This window comes from Taeniopygia guttata, chromosome 3 (assembly GCF_048771995.1).
Source record: "Taeniopygia guttata chromosome 3, bTaeGut7.mat, whole genome shotgun sequence".
Lineage (NCBI taxonomy): Eukaryota > Metazoa > Chordata > Aves > Passeriformes > Estrildidae > Taeniopygia > Taeniopygia guttata.
In genome coordinates, this window is record NC_133027.1 from 114,646,866 (window position 1) to 114,664,529 (window position 17,664).

The 17,664-nt window shown below is 38.0% G+C and overlaps 1 protein-coding gene across 10 annotated transcripts in view; it reads left to right on the forward strand.

The window, feature by feature from the left end:
* The window catches only part of GPCPD1 (glycerophosphocholine phosphodiesterase 1), a 41,034-nt gene that overhangs the window by 4,746 nt on the left and 18,624 nt on the right, over positions 1-17,664 (forward strand). For 6 of the 10 annotated variants that reach the window (XM_041714849.2, XM_072927671.1, XM_041714848.2 and 3 more), the window contains exons 2-8: positions 3,367-3,452; positions 6,725-6,809; positions 7,722-7,815; positions 8,423-8,485; positions 14,110-14,185; positions 16,004-16,045; positions 16,938-17,061. In XM_041714849.2, coding sequence (XP_041570783.2) covers positions 3,404-3,452; positions 6,725-6,809; positions 7,722-7,815; positions 8,423-8,485; positions 14,110-14,185; positions 16,004-16,045; positions 16,938-17,061 — 533 coding nt within the window. In that variant the 5' untranslated portion in view covers positions 3,367-3,403. The remainder of the gene's footprint in view (positions 1-3,366; positions 3,453-6,724; positions 6,810-7,721; positions 7,816-8,422; positions 8,486-14,109; positions 14,186-16,003; positions 16,046-16,937; positions 17,062-17,664) is intronic. The other 4 variants (XM_030269707.4, XM_072927672.1, XM_030269706.4 and 1 more) reach the window with 1 other exon arrangement.

Below are 17,664 nucleotides of genomic sequence, written 5' to 3' on the forward strand. Positions count from 1 at the left end.
TCTATGATACTTTGTGGTACTTTAATAGCTGATTGTATTATGTCATCTTTTCTTTCTTACCTGCATTTTCTAGAAGCCCTCTTTTAGAATCGGGGAGGGGAGAGTTTGGATTTCCTATTAATGTTTCATATTGGGTTTTTTTTGGTTTTTTTAGTGAAGTGCTGGTAAGTCTCTACTGTCTCCTCCCATGAGGGAGACTTGAGATTCAAGTGTTCACTGCTTTCTTGCATGTGCTTGTAGTCCATAAAAGATGACCAAAGGAAGAGGAGAAATTGTTTGCTGCCAGGTTAGCACCTGAATGCCTGTTGCTGCAGCAGATGTGAATTTAGCTTTATTACTTTTGGACTCAGAGGTTGTTTAAAAAGGGTTATTGCAAAAGGATTACTAGTTTGTAAATCAGCTCTATCGGTTTTATTAATATTTGCTGATTAGGAAATGTTTCTCATTTCTAATGTAGCTGTTCTAATTTGCTTCAGTTCCCCTAAGCAGTTAGGACATGACCCCTCTGAGCTGAGGATTCTCTGCATTCACCCAAAAGTCCATCATTACAGGAGTGGGGAGGATTTTGTTAATTCTTTGCCAGCTTCTTTGGTAAGCAGTGCTGAAAATCTGGAGGAAGGAACATCCTGTTTCAAAGATGCCTGACCCTTAGAGGTCAGAGGATTTGATTGTTAAAGCTTGCCCTTCCCCTTTGGGAATTAAATTATCATCTCTTTTCAGGAACCATCAGTAACTAGACAGCTACACTTAGGTTGTTTGGGTTTTTTTTCCTCCCCCTGCAGTAAAATGTTTTTGTATCATGTATCTTGAAAGCACAGACTACTTTTATAAGTGTGTTATAATATACTACACAGGCTTGATTCCTTAACAAAAAGCAGACCTGTTTTTGTCCTTCCTGTGTGTTTGTATTCAGTGCTCCACATTTTTTCTAAGATGTTTTTTTCAGAATGAGGGGTGGTACTTTGACCCTAAATATAAGAGCAATACCTGTACCTGCAGTTCTGTTAGAAACAAAACATGCTCTTACTTGGTGAAGTGGAATTTTTCTTTTCTTCATATACATACATCCCTTGGGTAGGCTGAGTAGGTTTTTGAGATAAAATGCATTTTGGGTAGAATTTTGGCAATTCGACAAAGTCATTTTATCAAAACCTTCTTACAACTGGCTACTTTTAATTTTCTAGGCAGTTTAGAAAAGCCCACACCTGTCTTGCAAGTAGGTACATAGAATTTTTACTAGATTGGCTAAAAGCTTTACAGACTTAGGAGGGTTTTGGATGATTCTCTGGAAACAGTTGGGTAGTTAGTTAATTTGCAGTAGGACACATGCTGGTTTTTGTGAAGTTTAAATTTGAGTCATTGTATTGGCTCTGGAAACAGCTTTTTCTTTTTTTTTTTCTTTTTTTTTTTTAAGCATATTCTTGCTTTGGGGAGCTGGGTGCACACATCAGCTTTCAGTTTCCTGCTTGACTTCTGCGAGGCATTTTTGCCTACCTCATTTCCCCTTTGGCTCTGCCCTTTCAGTTCGAGGCTGTCCAAACACGCATTTGGTGAGCACAGCCAAGCCCCTGGCTACTTGGTGTCATCATAAATGCACACTAGTAATTCATATTCTCTGCTTTACACTGAGATTTTTTTGTCACATTAGACCAGTTTCCCGAGTCCAGTCTTATTCCAGCACTGAAATGTGCTGTGCTTCTCTGTCTATAAATAACTGCTGAAAACAAGTGCTAGAATGTGTCACTTAACTTACACAGAGACTAATGGCACACAGGTGAGAAAGTTCCTAAACGGCATGCCCTTCCTGGAATTCCTGTTTATCAGCTGTGCTCATTTCTAACTTCAGTAGTCTGGGGTTTTATCATTTGCAGAATGATAAAATTTGTAAATGACAAATGCAGAATTGGAATATGTGACCAGAAACCTTGATATGTCTACTGTTTTTTTTTTTTTTTTGCTCTCATTTTACTACTGAAAATTCATCTTCCTTGACATGGGGAGAAAAAATAAGGGAGGAGAAAAAAGAATGTAAAGTAAATGCAGCTGTAGTTGCAGTAGGAAGGAGAGGTAGAAGTGAGAGGAAGGGGAGGAGAAGATCCAGAAGAAATAGTTCTGAAGGTTCAATACCTGCAATAACATTCTAAATGCCCACAAAGAATGAGGTTTGATGATGAGCTTTTTCCCCTCCTATCTGGTATCTGATTATCTTTTGCTTTCAAGGCATATTTAACTCTCCTATGCCCTTTGAAGGCAAGGGCTTCCCCTTGTAGTAGTAGAGCTAATAATGAAAGGCAATTTTTTTTCAGTGTTGTTAGTTCTTTCTGATGTTGTTATTAAAAGATTGCTGACCAAGATTGTGCTGAAATAAAGTGCTATTTGTCCTGTTCAGAAATAGCAGTAGTAACATTCTACTTCCTTGGCTTAAAAAAAAAGCCCAACAAACAAAACATACACAGAACAAAACCCCCCCACAGCGATGTAGAGAGCTGGATTAATTAAAACCATTGCAAAATTTATTCTGCACATAATTAGTACAATTATTTTGTAGCCCATGTCCAGATGGATATACTTGGGTGGTGATAGTCTAGCAACATCCATATGTAGACTTTGCTAGGACTGCTGCTTTTGTAAATAATATAAAAGGATGTGATATACCAATAGTGTTTCTGCTGTAATGGTGAAAATGGGGTTCTGCCAGTATTTTTTCAGTCAAGGTGTGGTGCATTGGAGTAGAAAATTGAGGCAGAGTCAGTCTTCCAGCTGCTGTCCTGGGTAAAGGCAGTCTCTTCCTGCTGTGCTGCTTTGAAGACTGCCTGGTGCTTCCTGTGAAAGCCTGGAAGTAGGGGAGCAGAGTCTACAGGGTGGACAAGTGACAGCAGAGAGCTGTCATCTCTTGTGGGTTGCTCCCCTTTTCCTTCAAGGTGGTTGTGCTTCTCTGTGGAAACTTCTTTCTGCTTTGTAGAGGATGCTGAAGAATAGCACTGAGGAGACAGAAGTTACTGTTTGCCAAGGGTCCTAATCTTAAATCTCTTAAAAACCTTCCAGTGGCCTCCTTGGAAGCAAAATTAGTCAGAAAGAGAGTTTTGAAAAATCTCAGCTGAAGACTGCTAAAAGCTGCAGGATCCTGATACTTGCATGTGGTGTTTGATTTAGTAGTCTTTTTCTTGGCTAGTGTTGCAGCTGGATGCTGTTTTCTGGGTCTGCAGCTGCTTTTCAAGAGCTTTGTACTTCCACTGCTCACTCAACCAGTAATATCACAAGTGGCTTGCTTCCCTGTATGTGGTGGGATTTCTGTTTCCTCTTACTTAGAGCAGCAATAAATGTAGTGATTGTTCCTCAAATGAGTTGTCTTTCTTCCCACTATAGGGGATTTCAACGATCCCAAGACAAAAGTTCTGCAGAAATGGCCTCTTGTCAAGTCACTTTTGAAGTAAGAGGACCAGCAGCACCAGGTACTCAAATCATGCTTTCTCCTTTTTGTATGGTTGGTGTAGGAGAAAACTTAATGGAGGAGTGTTCAGAGGCTGTCTTGTCTGTTTTCCTCAGAGATAAAAGAACATATGAGATCAAATATCAAAATGATAAATCACTGTAAAATACATTAAGACATTTCACCTTTGAATTTGAAAATGAGAGTTGGGAAATAAATTTTATCTCCTTCTCCAGACAAAAAATTCATAATGTGCTAGGGATTTTGATACTAACCAAAATGGTTATGATTGGTTTAAAATCTTCTTTCTTCAGGGCCTTTTTATTCCATGGAAACAACATGATATTTAGGTACACATTGATGTGTTTGTTCTGTTTTTTATTCTCTTTGCATCCCAATTGAAAATTCTCAGAAGTTGTGACCTCTATCAGAAGTTACAGACAGAAAGACAGAAAGAAGTTACAGACAGCTTAATTCAGTATTCTGTCTATACAAAAAAAAAAAAAAGAAAAATAACTTCTGTTATCCAAATGAGGAATACAAGGTATCACATCAGGTAGAACATGAAAATCTGGTATTGGTAAATTGTGCATATTACATTGACCTTCATCTTCAGGAACTTGGAAGGAAGGAGATGTGTTTAACCACAGCTGGTAACTGAGGTCCACAAAACTGCTCCCAGCTGTGGTCCTGCCCAGCTTCTTCCTTGCCAGCCCCCTCTCTGGTGGGGAGAGAACAGAAAAGGCCTTGATGCTGTGAGCAGTGCCCAGAAGTAACTGAAATATCCCTCTGTTATCAGCACTGCTTCCAGGACAAATTCAAAACACAGCCCCTGCTAGCTGTGGTGAAGAAAATTAACTCTACCCCAGCCAACTAGCAGCACAGAAGTTACACCAAAAAAGTAATTGGTTGTTGCCTAACAGAAGCAGATGAATGTGGGAGCAGATTGGCAGAATTCCTGTGCCAATACCAGATGGCAGAAGTGTCTCCTGTAGTTGGCAGGGAAGAAAATGATAAAAGCATTGTACAGGTTTTGACATCTGCCCTGTGTTAGACCTCTCCTGTGTTTTTCCCTCGTGATTTGGTATTTGGGAACTGAAAACTGGTACTCAATGTCAACATAAAGCTATTAGTAAGGAGTAGAGTTTTTTATAGCATTCTGGAGAAAATGTTAAAATTTTAGAGTAAATTGACCTTAGCTCAAGACTGGTGTAGCTGTACCATGGAGTATTGCAAGCTGTGCTCTTTGTCCTGCTTCCACAGCTGTGATGGCACGGTCACTAGCAAAGCTGACTTTGGCTGTGTAACTTCCTCCTGTGCTAATAGTATCTGCAATGAAAAGTAGGATTAGTGAGAACTAGATCCTGCCTCAGTGGCTGTTCACAAAGAATTATCTGGAATACAGCATTAAGAGATGGCACAAAAGGATGCTTCTGCTTATGACAACATTGATATTGTTGGGGGTTTTGTTATTTTTGTTGGGTGAGTGAGGCTGTTGCAAGCTTTGAGTTGGGGCAGAAGGCTTAGATTAACCTTCTTTGCAGTAGCTGCAGGAGCTCTGCCAGGAGCAGCCTTGAATTCCATGACAAGGAGAGGGGAGAAGCTGAGCACCCCTGAGCTTGAAATACAAACCCAACCCAAACCCCACTGTGTTCAGAATTGCTTATGGGGAGGCAGTTTGCCACGCATTTCATTTTGCCTTTACTGGGATAATTAAGGCAGTATTTTACAAATCCTAATTCCGCTTTAGTGCAGCTGTTGAAGGGAACTTAGGGTGGTTGCACATCCTATTCAAACATTGCCTTCTCTGTGTGGTGTGTTCCTGACTGAGAGGTGGTCCCTGGATGTTCACATCTTTGTTTCAAGTAGGAGCCCAGAGAGATGTTTCAGCTGTCATATGTTAAGAGGAATATAATTAGATGGCACTTCCAAGGTTGGCTGTGTGTACACTAAGATCTATTAAGTACTGCTGTTTCAAAGGGATGTTAAAAGAATTTTAGCTTCTTTTTACTATCTCTACTCAGAAATTCTACCTGTCTGGTGTTCAGGTGGTCTTTCCTCCCTATGTTATCTCCTCCCTGCAAAAACGAATCATCACGAGCCTCAGGACAGGGTGGAAAAGGGAAATTATGCAAAAATATTTCAATAAGCTGCTTTCAGGCAAAAGTTTCCTTACTTTGTCTTCTCTAGACTTTTTTCCAACCCCTGGGTCTGCAGAGGTTTCTTTCATAAGCAGGCCTGTGGTATCCCTTATTAGTTTTAACTGGAGAAAAGGGACGCCGTTTTAGAGACAAAAGGGCATCCTCAAAACTGTAACTGTGTGCTTTGAGTGTCACAGTTGTCACAGTCACAAAGTGTCAGCTGTGATTTGTGGCTTAGGAAAAAGTAGTGTACACTTGCTACATACAGCTTGTCTACTTTGTGTCTTGGGATTATTGTGTTCCCCACAGTACTCACTTCGAGAACAGGAAATAAGTCAGAGAGGCTTGTATCATTTTTCTCATTCTGCAACAGCTTTTTATTATGTCAAAAAATCTCATTGAAACCCTGTAAGAGTAAAATACTAATTTGATCTTTCCATTAGTATTTATCATTGTTCTTCCAGTCAGATACATATAGGCTTTATATTAAAAACAAGGGTAAGTTGCAATGATCACTTTGGGATATCCCAAAATTAAATATCCTGTTGTGACCTTTTGGGTTCTGTATGTCTGTATGCATTAAGATAAGTGTGACAATTTCATGTGGGTTTTTTGTGTAGCAATGTTATGTTTTGATGCCCAGTGAAAACTGAAAGCATAGCAGTAAAATTAATTTTTGGGAATCAAATTAATTTGATATGTTGCCTTGGGAATAATGCCAGCAACCTCCTGTTTGTCTGTGCTTTCTAAATTGTTGGTATGAATTTGGGGGAATATGGACATGGATTAAAAAATAGAGAGTATCTAGGGAAATAACTGTGGTATCTTGAGATTAAACATTTTACTGTGAAAGCTTGCCTGCTGCATTCCCAGAGATGCTTTGAACATTATTCCTTAAGAATGGTTTGGGAGCCAACCCTTGTAAAGGCTGGGATTATCATTAGTCCCTCTCTCAGGCCCTTAGGGTGGTGGAGAAAATGCTGTTGTAGTTTGGGTGGGGTAAGATTCCTTTCTGGACAGGAGGGATTTTAGATGAGTGATTCTGGTGTATGTATTTAAAATACTTGGAAGTTTGACTGTGGCTGTACTTTCTGCTGCCATCTAGCCTGAAGTAATGATGATTATGGGTTTTTTTTCTGTCTGGATTTTTTAGGAGAGGTTTTTGCAATATGTGGGAGCTGCAGTGCTTTCGGAAATTGGAATCCCCAACTTGCGATGGTCCTCCAGACTGTGGATGAGTAAGCTGGTTTTGATTTTTGGCTTTTTTGGGGGGATTTTTTCCTTCTGTTTGAATGTTTTTTTTAACTTGTTCCATTTGAAGTAGCTGGAGTTCTGGAGCAACAAATTTATTCTGTCTTTAAGTTTGTAAATTTTTGAGCTGCATGTACTGTTAGTAGAACTGCAGAATTTCTTGTGTTGCCGTTGAGCGCTTTGAACACTTAGGAATATATTTAAGAAAATAGGAAACTTGGGTGTACTTTTCTAGTTACATATGATGCTTCTGCTGTTGTGGCTGGCGTTTCAATAGTTTAGCTTTAGATACTTGGAGTAAGAAACTGTTTTGGGGCAATTCTCAGTCCCATGGCTATGCAGCAAGTTATAGGAGATGTGTATAGGAGATGTATAGGATAAAAGAAAGACTATAAACAAGTTATTATTGTGCTAGAAAGTGATAGGGAGGAGATTACTTAAACTGAGGGTTGCATTAAAATTCTTAAGGGGGATGGGATGTGTGTATAAGCATGAGTGTACATAAAGAAAGCTTAAATGCAGTGGAAGAATGCGGTATTTTCCTAAAATGGTGCCAGCTTGTAGCAGCTCTGTGGTGAAGGAAAATAAGGCTTGCAGGCTGTGTCTGTAATTCTGTCAGTGACTGGCTGTGTGATCCTGGATGAGTCTCTGAGTCACTTCACCATGTTTTCCCCATCTGTTCAACGGGGCTGAGAATTCTTGCTCTCTTAGAGCACTTCAGATCTGTCGATCAAAAAATTCAGTTCCAATTCTAAGTGCATCTCGTTTGGCTAAGGTACTTTGTAAGAACTTTCCTTGCAACAATTCACTAGACTTTACTTAGACGCGTGTCTGAGGTGGCTGTTAGGCTGTATTTTGAAACTTGTTTTTGGTTGGTTGTTTTCATTTTTTCTCCACAGTCATTTTGAGAAAAGATGGACAGCTACCGTAGAGCTTACTAAAGGAGTTCCTGTTCAGTATCGGTATTTTAAAGGATACTTTCTAGAACCTAAGGTATGTACAACCTTGTCTGCTTTAAGTTGGCCCATCCCTAGCAAAAATTCCCATACTTGAAATAAAAAAAGGATTTCCTGAGTTAAACATGAGTTTTTTTTTAGAAATAAGTCTACATGTGAAACACTAAAACATCTGTGGAAATACATGACCATATGCTGTTAACTTTAATTTTAGTCTCTTCTTTCTTTTACCAGTGTTAGTGTTCTAAAAATTTCAGTGGTTAAAAAAACCCCGACGATTTTATTATAAAGCTTAAATAATATGGTGAAGTTCTCATAGTTAGCATATGGTGGCATATGGACTTTAGCAGGGCATGGATCTCAAGTGATCCATGGAAAGAATGTGGTAAGAATGTGATAGTATGTGATATCTATCCTATATGGTAGGATGGAAGCAAGTGATAGTAGGAGAAAAATGGTTAGTGAAGGAGGTGTAACCGTAAAAATTCTGAAAGTTTTTGAAATCACTGCAGATTTGTTTTTATGAAGTATGAGAAGTATTAACCAGATTTTGTGCTGCATAATTAACATAAATTAATCCCTTGAAGTGAAAAGATGAAACAAGGGATGAGGCATCCCATTGTTTTCTGTATGTTTGTATATAGGTATTTGCACAACTTGAAGGGAAAATAAAGAGCCAAGAGACAGAGACAGCTGTGTTTTTACAGGTATTGAAAGCTGCATATGACTTAAAGTTACATAAGTTAGAGTTTAATGTATGTGGCAATGTACTGGTTTATAAACATTGCACTCTTCTTCAGATGGGAAGAGGATGCATCCAGGAAAAAGCTAAGCTAAGTTGGGAAAATAAGCAGCTACTCTTGAACTGTTTTTCATAAAAACAGTAATAACCTTAAGAAATTTAATGCTGCCTTTGGTGTCTTTCTTATTCTGTTAATATCCTGTAGCTGTTCACTCTGGGCTTTAGTTCCTCATTGACACTGGGATTATGAAGTCTGTAGCCAAATGTGCAAAGGAGTTACAGAACCAGCTCATCAATAGTTTTTTAAAAATTTCAAATTACTGTCAAGACCATATAAGTTTTTATCAGCCTTTTTTAAGTAAAAAAAATCGCATTTGACAGAGGTATCATTTCAGTGAAGGATACTAATTTAAAATGAAACACAGGTCTGTTTTTTTCATTACAGCATGTGATATAGTGTAGTTTAAATACCAGCAACTGGTATTTAAATTGGTACTTTGAGGCAAAAGAAGAGAAGGTCAGTCATAGATTTATTTTGTTGAGGTCAAAAGTAGATTATTTCTTACAGCTCAGCAGCTCTGATGGGACTCTGATTTTTTTTTTTCTTTTTGCAAATTCCCAGGAGTTTAAATGTAAGCAATAGCACACTCAAAAAGCAGAGTTAGTGAGCAGAGGCTGAGCCATAGTTGATAGACAATACAATTTTCTGTTTTACAATTTCAAAAGCTTACCCTGTGTATTGGTGAGTGTGTTTCTTTGAGTAGGTGCTCTGTGTCGTGCACACTTTATGCACCGTGTGATGCAGGGTCTGCCAAGGTAAGTATGAATTTTATGCAATATCAGGGTAAAGGGCAGGAAAGAAGGAAACCACCCTACAAAACAAAGTATGTGAATTCCTGGGGTGCAGGGTTGTCAGTTTAGTGGTGTCTGACTTGTACCTGTTAAATGCACAGGACTTTATTTCTCATAAAATAAAGTCTTTTGAAGGAAAGAAATCCAGGTACAATGTTCTTTTCTTCCTCTTTTTGTAAACAATGCAAAACAATGAAAAACTAATGGGAATATAATGTACAGTATAGTGTGAGACAGTACATGGAGAACTTCAGCAATAAAGAAATGCTGATAAGGACAAGATACTTCTAAGTTAAATTATTCTGCATATTTTTATTTCAGGTTTTTTTTTCATTAAGCATTACATGTGATTAATCTCCTAAATTTGACAAGCCAGCAATAGATTATCTCTGACACTTAATTTTTTATATCAATTTTATCTGTAGTAAAACAACAGTGTAATCTTAAGCATATGTTCAAGTCTGAGTGTATGAATTTGACATGACATAATTAGTAAATCATGCTGAGGACAGATCCACCTGAAGTTAGCAACTTCTACAGCAACTGCATCTGTGAAGATGCTCGAGTTGGACATGGTGGCAAAAATGGGGGTGATACATGTTCACACAGAGAAATGGTAGTTCCTAGATTACCCACAGTAGTGTTGCAGGCTAGATGTGAAAATAGATAGAATAATTTAGATTTTATTTTAAAAAAGTGACGTCTTTTTCTCACCTCCCTTTAAGAAGATTGTCATTTGATACTAAATTTTTTTACTTGAAAGTATGATGTAATGGAAAGTCTAATTTGTAGTGAAGCATATTGGTGTTAACATAATTGTGGTTATGTAAATTCAGCAAGGTTTTTTTAAAAATACTCAATATATTGAAATTAGTAGAATTTTGCATGAATGCAAGTATATATCCAAAGAATATTTTCCTTATAAAATTGGTGTCGGGTCTTGGCTACTGCATATCAAGAGATATTCAACTGTGTTGCAAACATTTTGATCTTAAGCACTTAAAAAGAAAAATAAACACACACACTTGGATGAAATGAGACAGTAACTTACACTATTTTGTTCAAGGTTGTTCTTGCATTGAGCATAGTCTGGGACCAGTGAGCTCCCTGTGAGGATCTTCTGGGTTTTATTCTGCCCTCACTTTCTGTTTGTGGCAGTGGGTTCTGAGGGGGTTTGTGTGAGGCACACCAAAACTCCCTCGGCTGGAATTTGTCTTCTATGTGTCTTAGGTTTTAGAAGAATAATTTTACATGCACTGTTTGCATGATGCATATTCGAAAACCTGAGTAAGGAACACACCTTAATCTGTTCAGCTGTGTTCTGTATTTGCTTTTACAACTGTAAATAAGCATACAAGTTCAGGGTTACTTCTTTCAAGGCAAGTGTGAGATAACTAAGCTGTCTGTGCATGTAGCAGGACTTTAAAAACTGGATTGGAGGACATTTTTCACACTTTCTCTTTAATTACAGAGGTTTCAAATGAGAGTTAGATTTACTTTTTAAAAGTGCAATTAAATAAACCATTTAGTGTCTGGACTGTAATAAAGGTGAAACTTGGACCTAGACTCAGTAATTAATGCCTTAGAAAAGGTTTTTGTAGATTAAGAACCCGTGGTTGTCAGGATAGTAACAAAGGCATTATTATTTGCTGAGGTAGCAGATAGTGTGTGAAATTGTTATTGGAAGTATTAGAGCTATAAAATCCCTACTGAGCTCAGCATTTCTTGCCAGGTGACTTTTTTGTGCTGCTGCCTTGCAAGCAATGACTAAATGGCTTTAATCATTCAGTTTAATGCTTAATTATTGTCTTCTACATGGTACAGAAATCCGGAGAGATTTTGGTCAGAAATGGCAGCTTTAGCAATTAAGTCTAATTTAGCTGTTTCATATTATTGAAGTAGATTATTATTCTTGAAACATAGTTTTAATTAGTGAAGTGCACTTGGATAAATGTGTTTGTGTGGCATTTTTAAGATTTGGTTTGGGTTTCCCCCCCTCCCCTAATGCCTACTCTATTGTGCTGCCTTAAAGCAGGAACCTTGGAACTGATCTCCTAAATTGCCATTTAAACATCCACAGAAGTGTTTTCATTATTTAATTGTACTGAGTACCCAGGCACTTGATGCAGGTGGTGCATCTGCTTTGAACCTCAGAACCATTATGCTAGATAGGCATTTTTCCCTTCATTTCAAAAGTGTCTAATGACTGCTGGGGAGGGAGGTCCCAGCTTCTCATAATGGAAGAAGACTTGATTTTTAAAGGAAATTCCTTTAAAAAAATCCTTTAAAATGTCCTTTAAAAACTTTAAAATTGAATCAGATGTTCAGCTAATCAAAATCAAGCAACATAATGTTTGTGCTGGCTTTTTAAAAAAATAAAAGTGTCTGTATCAGTAGAAAAGGATCCACTGTGTCACTCAGTGTACAGCCTGTGAGATGCTTGATGTGACATTTGAATGGATGCCCTTTTAACACTGTCCTCTAGAAAGTCTCCTTTTAGGCAATATTGCCATACTGTTAATATTGATGGCATATAATTTAGTTCTGCTGCTCAGCTGGACTGCTTTTCAGATGTGCTCAGTATATGCCACGGAAATTATGTTACTGTTTTGACCTTGTTGTAACAATGGCTTCTGTTACATGTGATTAAAATGTTTTTTTAAATGCCTGTAAACTCAGAGATGGTCTGACCAGGGATTGAGAGGGTTCTTAGTGGTGTCTGTGCCTGTTTTCTAATCAATTGCCCTTTTTTTCCAGGTAGCTTTGCTTGGCTCTTCTTAGTATAGAAAGAGTTGAGGGTTCCTGGGATTGAATGCACAATCAGTGCATTGTATTCCTTTCAGGAGAGAAAATTGTGCTGAATGTATCTGCATGGTGTCCTTATTGTTGGGATAATGTTACTCAAATTCATTCACCATTTTAGAACCTAACTTTAGAATGGACAGTTACAGCAGTGTAAGAAATAAATAGGTATTTTTCATACAACACATAGGGGGTTTTACAAGGAAAAACCTTTGCTGACCTTCTGAAGGAAACAGCTTAGTCCATGGTAGGAAGATTTGCATTGCCCAGGTTCACAAACTAAACTTGTGCACATGATTGTGGGAGCTGCTGTTGGCGATCTTGCATGCCTGCATGGTGGGAGTAAATGGCAGCCTCCCTGCTGACAAACATGGTTTGCAGCTTTAGAAACTCTCATTGTGACAGGCAAATGTCACTGTGCTGTGAAAGAAGGGGAAAGAGACCTATCATTATTTACTTTTCTAGAAATCCCAAGTGTGGTCATTGTGGCAGCAGTGAGAAGTTGGGAACTAAAACTGCTCCGTAACAGGAATAAACTGGAGGCAGTAATATAATTTTATTTCTATTTTACATGCATTCTGTCTTGGAAACATACCTAAGCATATGTGTTTTATTCTGACATGACCTTTAAGTGTGGGTGCCTCTGAACTCATTAGGAACGTTGGGACTCACAGAGCAAAGCCATCCTATTGAGCTTGTTAAATGTTCGGTGATTGCTTGCTGTTAACTCACCCAAAGGCTTGGGAGATTAAATGTGCTCAGTGTATGTAAAGAATTTATTGAGTGAGCTGTAATGGAACAAAGCATTGTGGTCCTGTGTAATTGTACTGCTGAATTTGAAGCTTGGCTGGACGTCCCTGTGGGTCTGAAATCTCTTTAAACAAGAACCTGAGCTACTGGGACTAGCTGGCGTTGAAGTTTCCGTGTCTTTGGCAACAGTAGCAATTTTTTTTTGGAAATAAGAGTTACTTAGGCTCCAAAACATCAAAATGAGAAATTGCAGCTATTTGGCAGTGGTTTTTACATCTGATAGTAACAACTGTGCCATGCTAGGGGAAACTTCTCAGGGTGACTGAACTGGGAATCAGACATGTTCTCTCTGTTGTTAAGTGTACCTAAAAGCTTTTACCTAGAAAGCTGTTTCAAAGTTAAGTTGTTCTGAAAGAAGAGTTCGTTTTACTGTTGTGGTTATCCGAGTCTCGCCTGTGTTTGTCAACAAGTGTATTCTTTTGGTGGACAGTATTTCTCTTTAATGGAAGTATCTAATTTATCCTGCTCCAGCTGGAATAGACTGCAGGGTCTTCATTGCTAGCTGATTGGGTCAATTAGTTATGTTTTAATTAGATGATAAATAACTTGTTTTCTAGTACCACAACTGAAATAACTGCTTTATAGTCTTTGAATTTAGTAAGGCAAATTTTGAAGGAGAACTCACCCCTGCAACTGCTATGTGCATGAGTAGGTGCTGAGTGCTGTTTGGAATTAGATATGTGGGGTATGGTTTTCATAAACTGTTGCTGTAACTTGAGAACAAAGTGAGCACTCTTAATGAATTCCGAGATTTTTATTTTTTTTTTTGTATCAGAAGGAAACTAAAGTAGTCCAGCAGAGCATCTGTTAGCAGTAAAGATTTAATGATTCCATGTAACTTCTCTGCCATGTCAGACTGTCACAAGTTTTGTCATATGTATTCACAACACATCAGAGTCATCAGTAGTTGCAGGGGTAAGAAGCCTCATCTGTTTTCTTTCTTTCTTTCTTTCTTTCTTCTTCAATCTTTTTCTCTCTCTGTTCCTCTCCCTTTCTTCTTCTTCTCCTTCCTTTACTTCCTTAAATCTCTTAAGTTTGGTTCACAACCATCCCAAACAGCTTTATGGGTACAAAGTCAGATCTAACAAAAGAAATTATTGCAGACATTTAACTTTTAAATTACAGACTATCGATGGTCCCTGCGAAGTCATAGTTCACACGTGGGAGACTCATCTACAACCACGATCAATTACCCCTTTAGGTATGGGCATCAACTGCATCTGTTTGAGGCATATGCATAAGATTGCTGATATGCTGCACACTGGTTTAGAGGGATTGATAGCTATAAAGTGCTTAAATTTATTAATGTGTGGGAGGTATAGACTTTTTCTTTGCACAACATGGGCCTTACTCTCAAAATATGTATGTATATATACATAAGTGGCTTCAAAATGGAAGTGGATGTGAAATTCTTTGCTGTCATCCTTAAGATTATGTGGGTTGGTTTTTTATTAATTTGAAATTTTAATAATTTTCTCTAAGCTTAAATCTTTGAGACTAAGGATCCATATGATCTTTTTTAAAGAAAATGGGGGAGGGTGTGAAGTCACTGCTGTTTTTTTAAGAACTATTTATTTAGTAAAATTTTAAACAAAAATGTTTAATTAGGCTTCTATAAGTAAATGGATTAATGAAAATAGAAACACGATTGCACTTATTTTCCCGGAAATTTAGCAGAGATGTATTTTGCTGAAAGAAAGGGTGGCATGCAGACTTGCATATGAGTTACTAATGCTTTTCTCAACAGGGAGAAAGTTTGGGGTTTAAGAGTGACTGAAATAACCTTTGAATGTAGCTTGTAGTTTAGATCTCTTATGCTGCTATGGCATGTTTTATGCACTGTCTTTTCTAGCACATAAAAAATACTATTTTCTCCACACTTAGAAGTTCACATTTGTTAATAAACTTTATAATTATTTGAAAAAATGTCTTTTAGAAAGAAGGTGGTATCAAAGAATGTTTGTTAGTCATTAATAGTACCATGACCACGTTTTGTTCTCCCTTTGCCTTTTTTTTTTTAAGTTTCAATTGAATTAGTAGTGTTTCTATTCCTGTAAGAAGGTTATTTCTGTATTTGTCAGTAACTGATAAGAGAAACAGCCTATCCTCTGCTAGAACCTAGACTTTATCTATAAATTTAGATGACCTCATTCCAAGTTGAGTTTTTTTTTTGGTTTTTTTTTTTTTTTACCCCAAGTAATACACTATTTTTCATAAGCAGTTTTTAAGAAAAAATGCAGCAGTGCACAGTATGTTAGTACTGGGTCATTTTGATCCTCAATTGTTGCCTGTGGTTATTAAGAAATCAGGTTAGGAGCCAAATGATTCTTAGGGGAAAAAAGGGATTAACCACTGCTGAGGCAAGATTATGTGAAGTTTTATGTTTTGAGAAATGCATGGTTTGTTTAGACTATTGCAGTTCTGTTAATGCTGGTGAATTTATTTAGTGCCTTAAGATTTCAGTTGCTAAAGCTTTGGAAAGAGTAAGGATAAAAACAAGTATGAAGTGAGTTTTTTCAGTATCTCATGCTAGGTTGGTTTCTATAATCTGGGCAGAATAAGCATTTTAATTGTGACTTACTCGATTGAAAAAGCTTTAAACGTGCAGCAGGACAACTTTCTTGTATGTTTGCAAGAAAATTTAATGTCTTTGACACTACTTTGACAAGTAAAGCCTCTTAGATACTAGTGGGATGTAGTTGTCAGCAAAATACTGCAGCAAGCCAGAAAATAGTACAACCTTTTTGCTCTCAATTCAGATTACTTGAAGTGAAATGTGGTATTTTGTGTGTTGGTTGTTTTTTTCATGCAGAAACTGAGAAAAAGCAGAATTTGAGATTGATCTTTATAGAAGGTTGCAAAAAACATGCTGCTTTGTCTGTTTCAGTTTTCCTGCCTTTTTTTAGATACACTTTTTAGAAGTGAAGTGGAGAAGTAGAATTAATTTAACTTGGCAATGGTTTTCAAATGTGAATACTAATTACTTTTTCCCATTCTTTTCCGTTCCTTTTAATTCTAGAAAATAAAATTACTGTCGATGATGGACACTTTGGAATCTGTAGTAAGTGAGATATATTAACCTTTATTCTTTACCATTAATTTAATTTAAACAAGGTCAAATCGTGTAATTGAAAAATATTTGAGATTATAGGTTTTGAGAAGAATTGCCTATGATATTTTTCTCTTTTACAGTTATTTTTGTATCCAGCATTTGTGAATTCACACTCGGGCTGTTATCCCCTCTAATGTTAATAAAAGAGTGTTAGGAAGAGTTGAAGTCTTTTCACTCTGATGGTGTTAAAGGTTGAAACTTGGGAACTTTAAATTATGAGTATGCATTTTTTGAAAATACAGAATAGGCTTAGATTTCTCTTAATACCTAACCTTAGAAAAACTCCTCATGCTTGGAAAAACATAATCACTCACACTGAATGTACCAACTCTGCCTCTTCAGTCAGTGATGCAGCTGCCAAAAGGTTCTTGTAAGCCCACAATGTTCTTGTGTGTGCACAAATGTCTCACTTTTCATCAGAACTGTTGCTGTACCCTGTCCTGCAGACTTGCAATGCTTTACTGGCACTGATTGTGATGAGCTGATGGGCACACCTGTATCTCATCAGAAACAGGGAGCCTCTGGTTGCTCATGAGCCTCCAGAGCCCCTGTCAGTGTTTTTCCATGCCTGGAGACATGCCAGGACAAGGGGCTGTTACTTTCTGCTGTCCTGCAGATTGTTTGCACATGATCATCATTCCTGTTTAGTCCCATTAAAATCCAGCAGACAGCTGCAGCTCCTGTTAGCTGGTCTGGCTGGTTCAGAAAGGCTTCTTGCACTGCTGTAGACCTAGGCTGCTGATAAGGAGGATTATATGGAAGCTGATGGCAAGAGGAACTGCCTAGATCTCCCTAAAATAAGTTACTCAAATGTCTTCTCCTTTCTGTTTGGCTTTTATAGATGGTATTAAAACTGTGGATGCTGGGTGGCTGACATGTCAGACAGAAATAAGGCTACGTCTGCATTATTCTGAGAAACCCCCTGTAGTGATATCCAAGAAGAAATTTAAAACATCAAGGTTTAGGTAAGAGCCTGCTCCTTTCAGTATGCAATTTACCTCATGTTAATTGTCAATACTAGTGATATTTTTTTTTACTTAATGTAGCCTTTAAATTCATTTTTGGGTTACCAATTTCCAAGTGTTAAAGCACAAATACTTACTCCATACTTGTTTTGGTGTTTCTTGCTTTTTGGCTGGAACTGTAATGTTCTTATGTTCTTACTTGAATCAGTTTGGTGCTTTTCTCTGCAGAGGTGCCTCAAAAAGCAGGCATTTTCCTACCTCCACAGTTAATTGTCAGAATTGTATCTTAGCCCTGGTGTTTAGAGGACTGCACTGTTGCACACAGTGGATAAGGGTTTGGCTGGGTGTTGGCCTGGGTAAAAGTGTTGCCCTATTGTCCCAAGTGAAAACCAGGGATGAGGGGTGTCCCTTGGAGTCGGTGGTGTTGGTGACATGGAAAATAGGGTTGACTGTCCCTTCAGTGGTGTGCTGATGACAGCAGTCACACTGCAGGGAAGGGATGCCATCCAGAGGGAGCTTCACAGGCTTGGGAGCTCAGATCTCACCAAGGCCAAGTGCAAGGGCCTCCATTGAGCTGGGGCAATCCCAGGCGCAGGCTGGGTG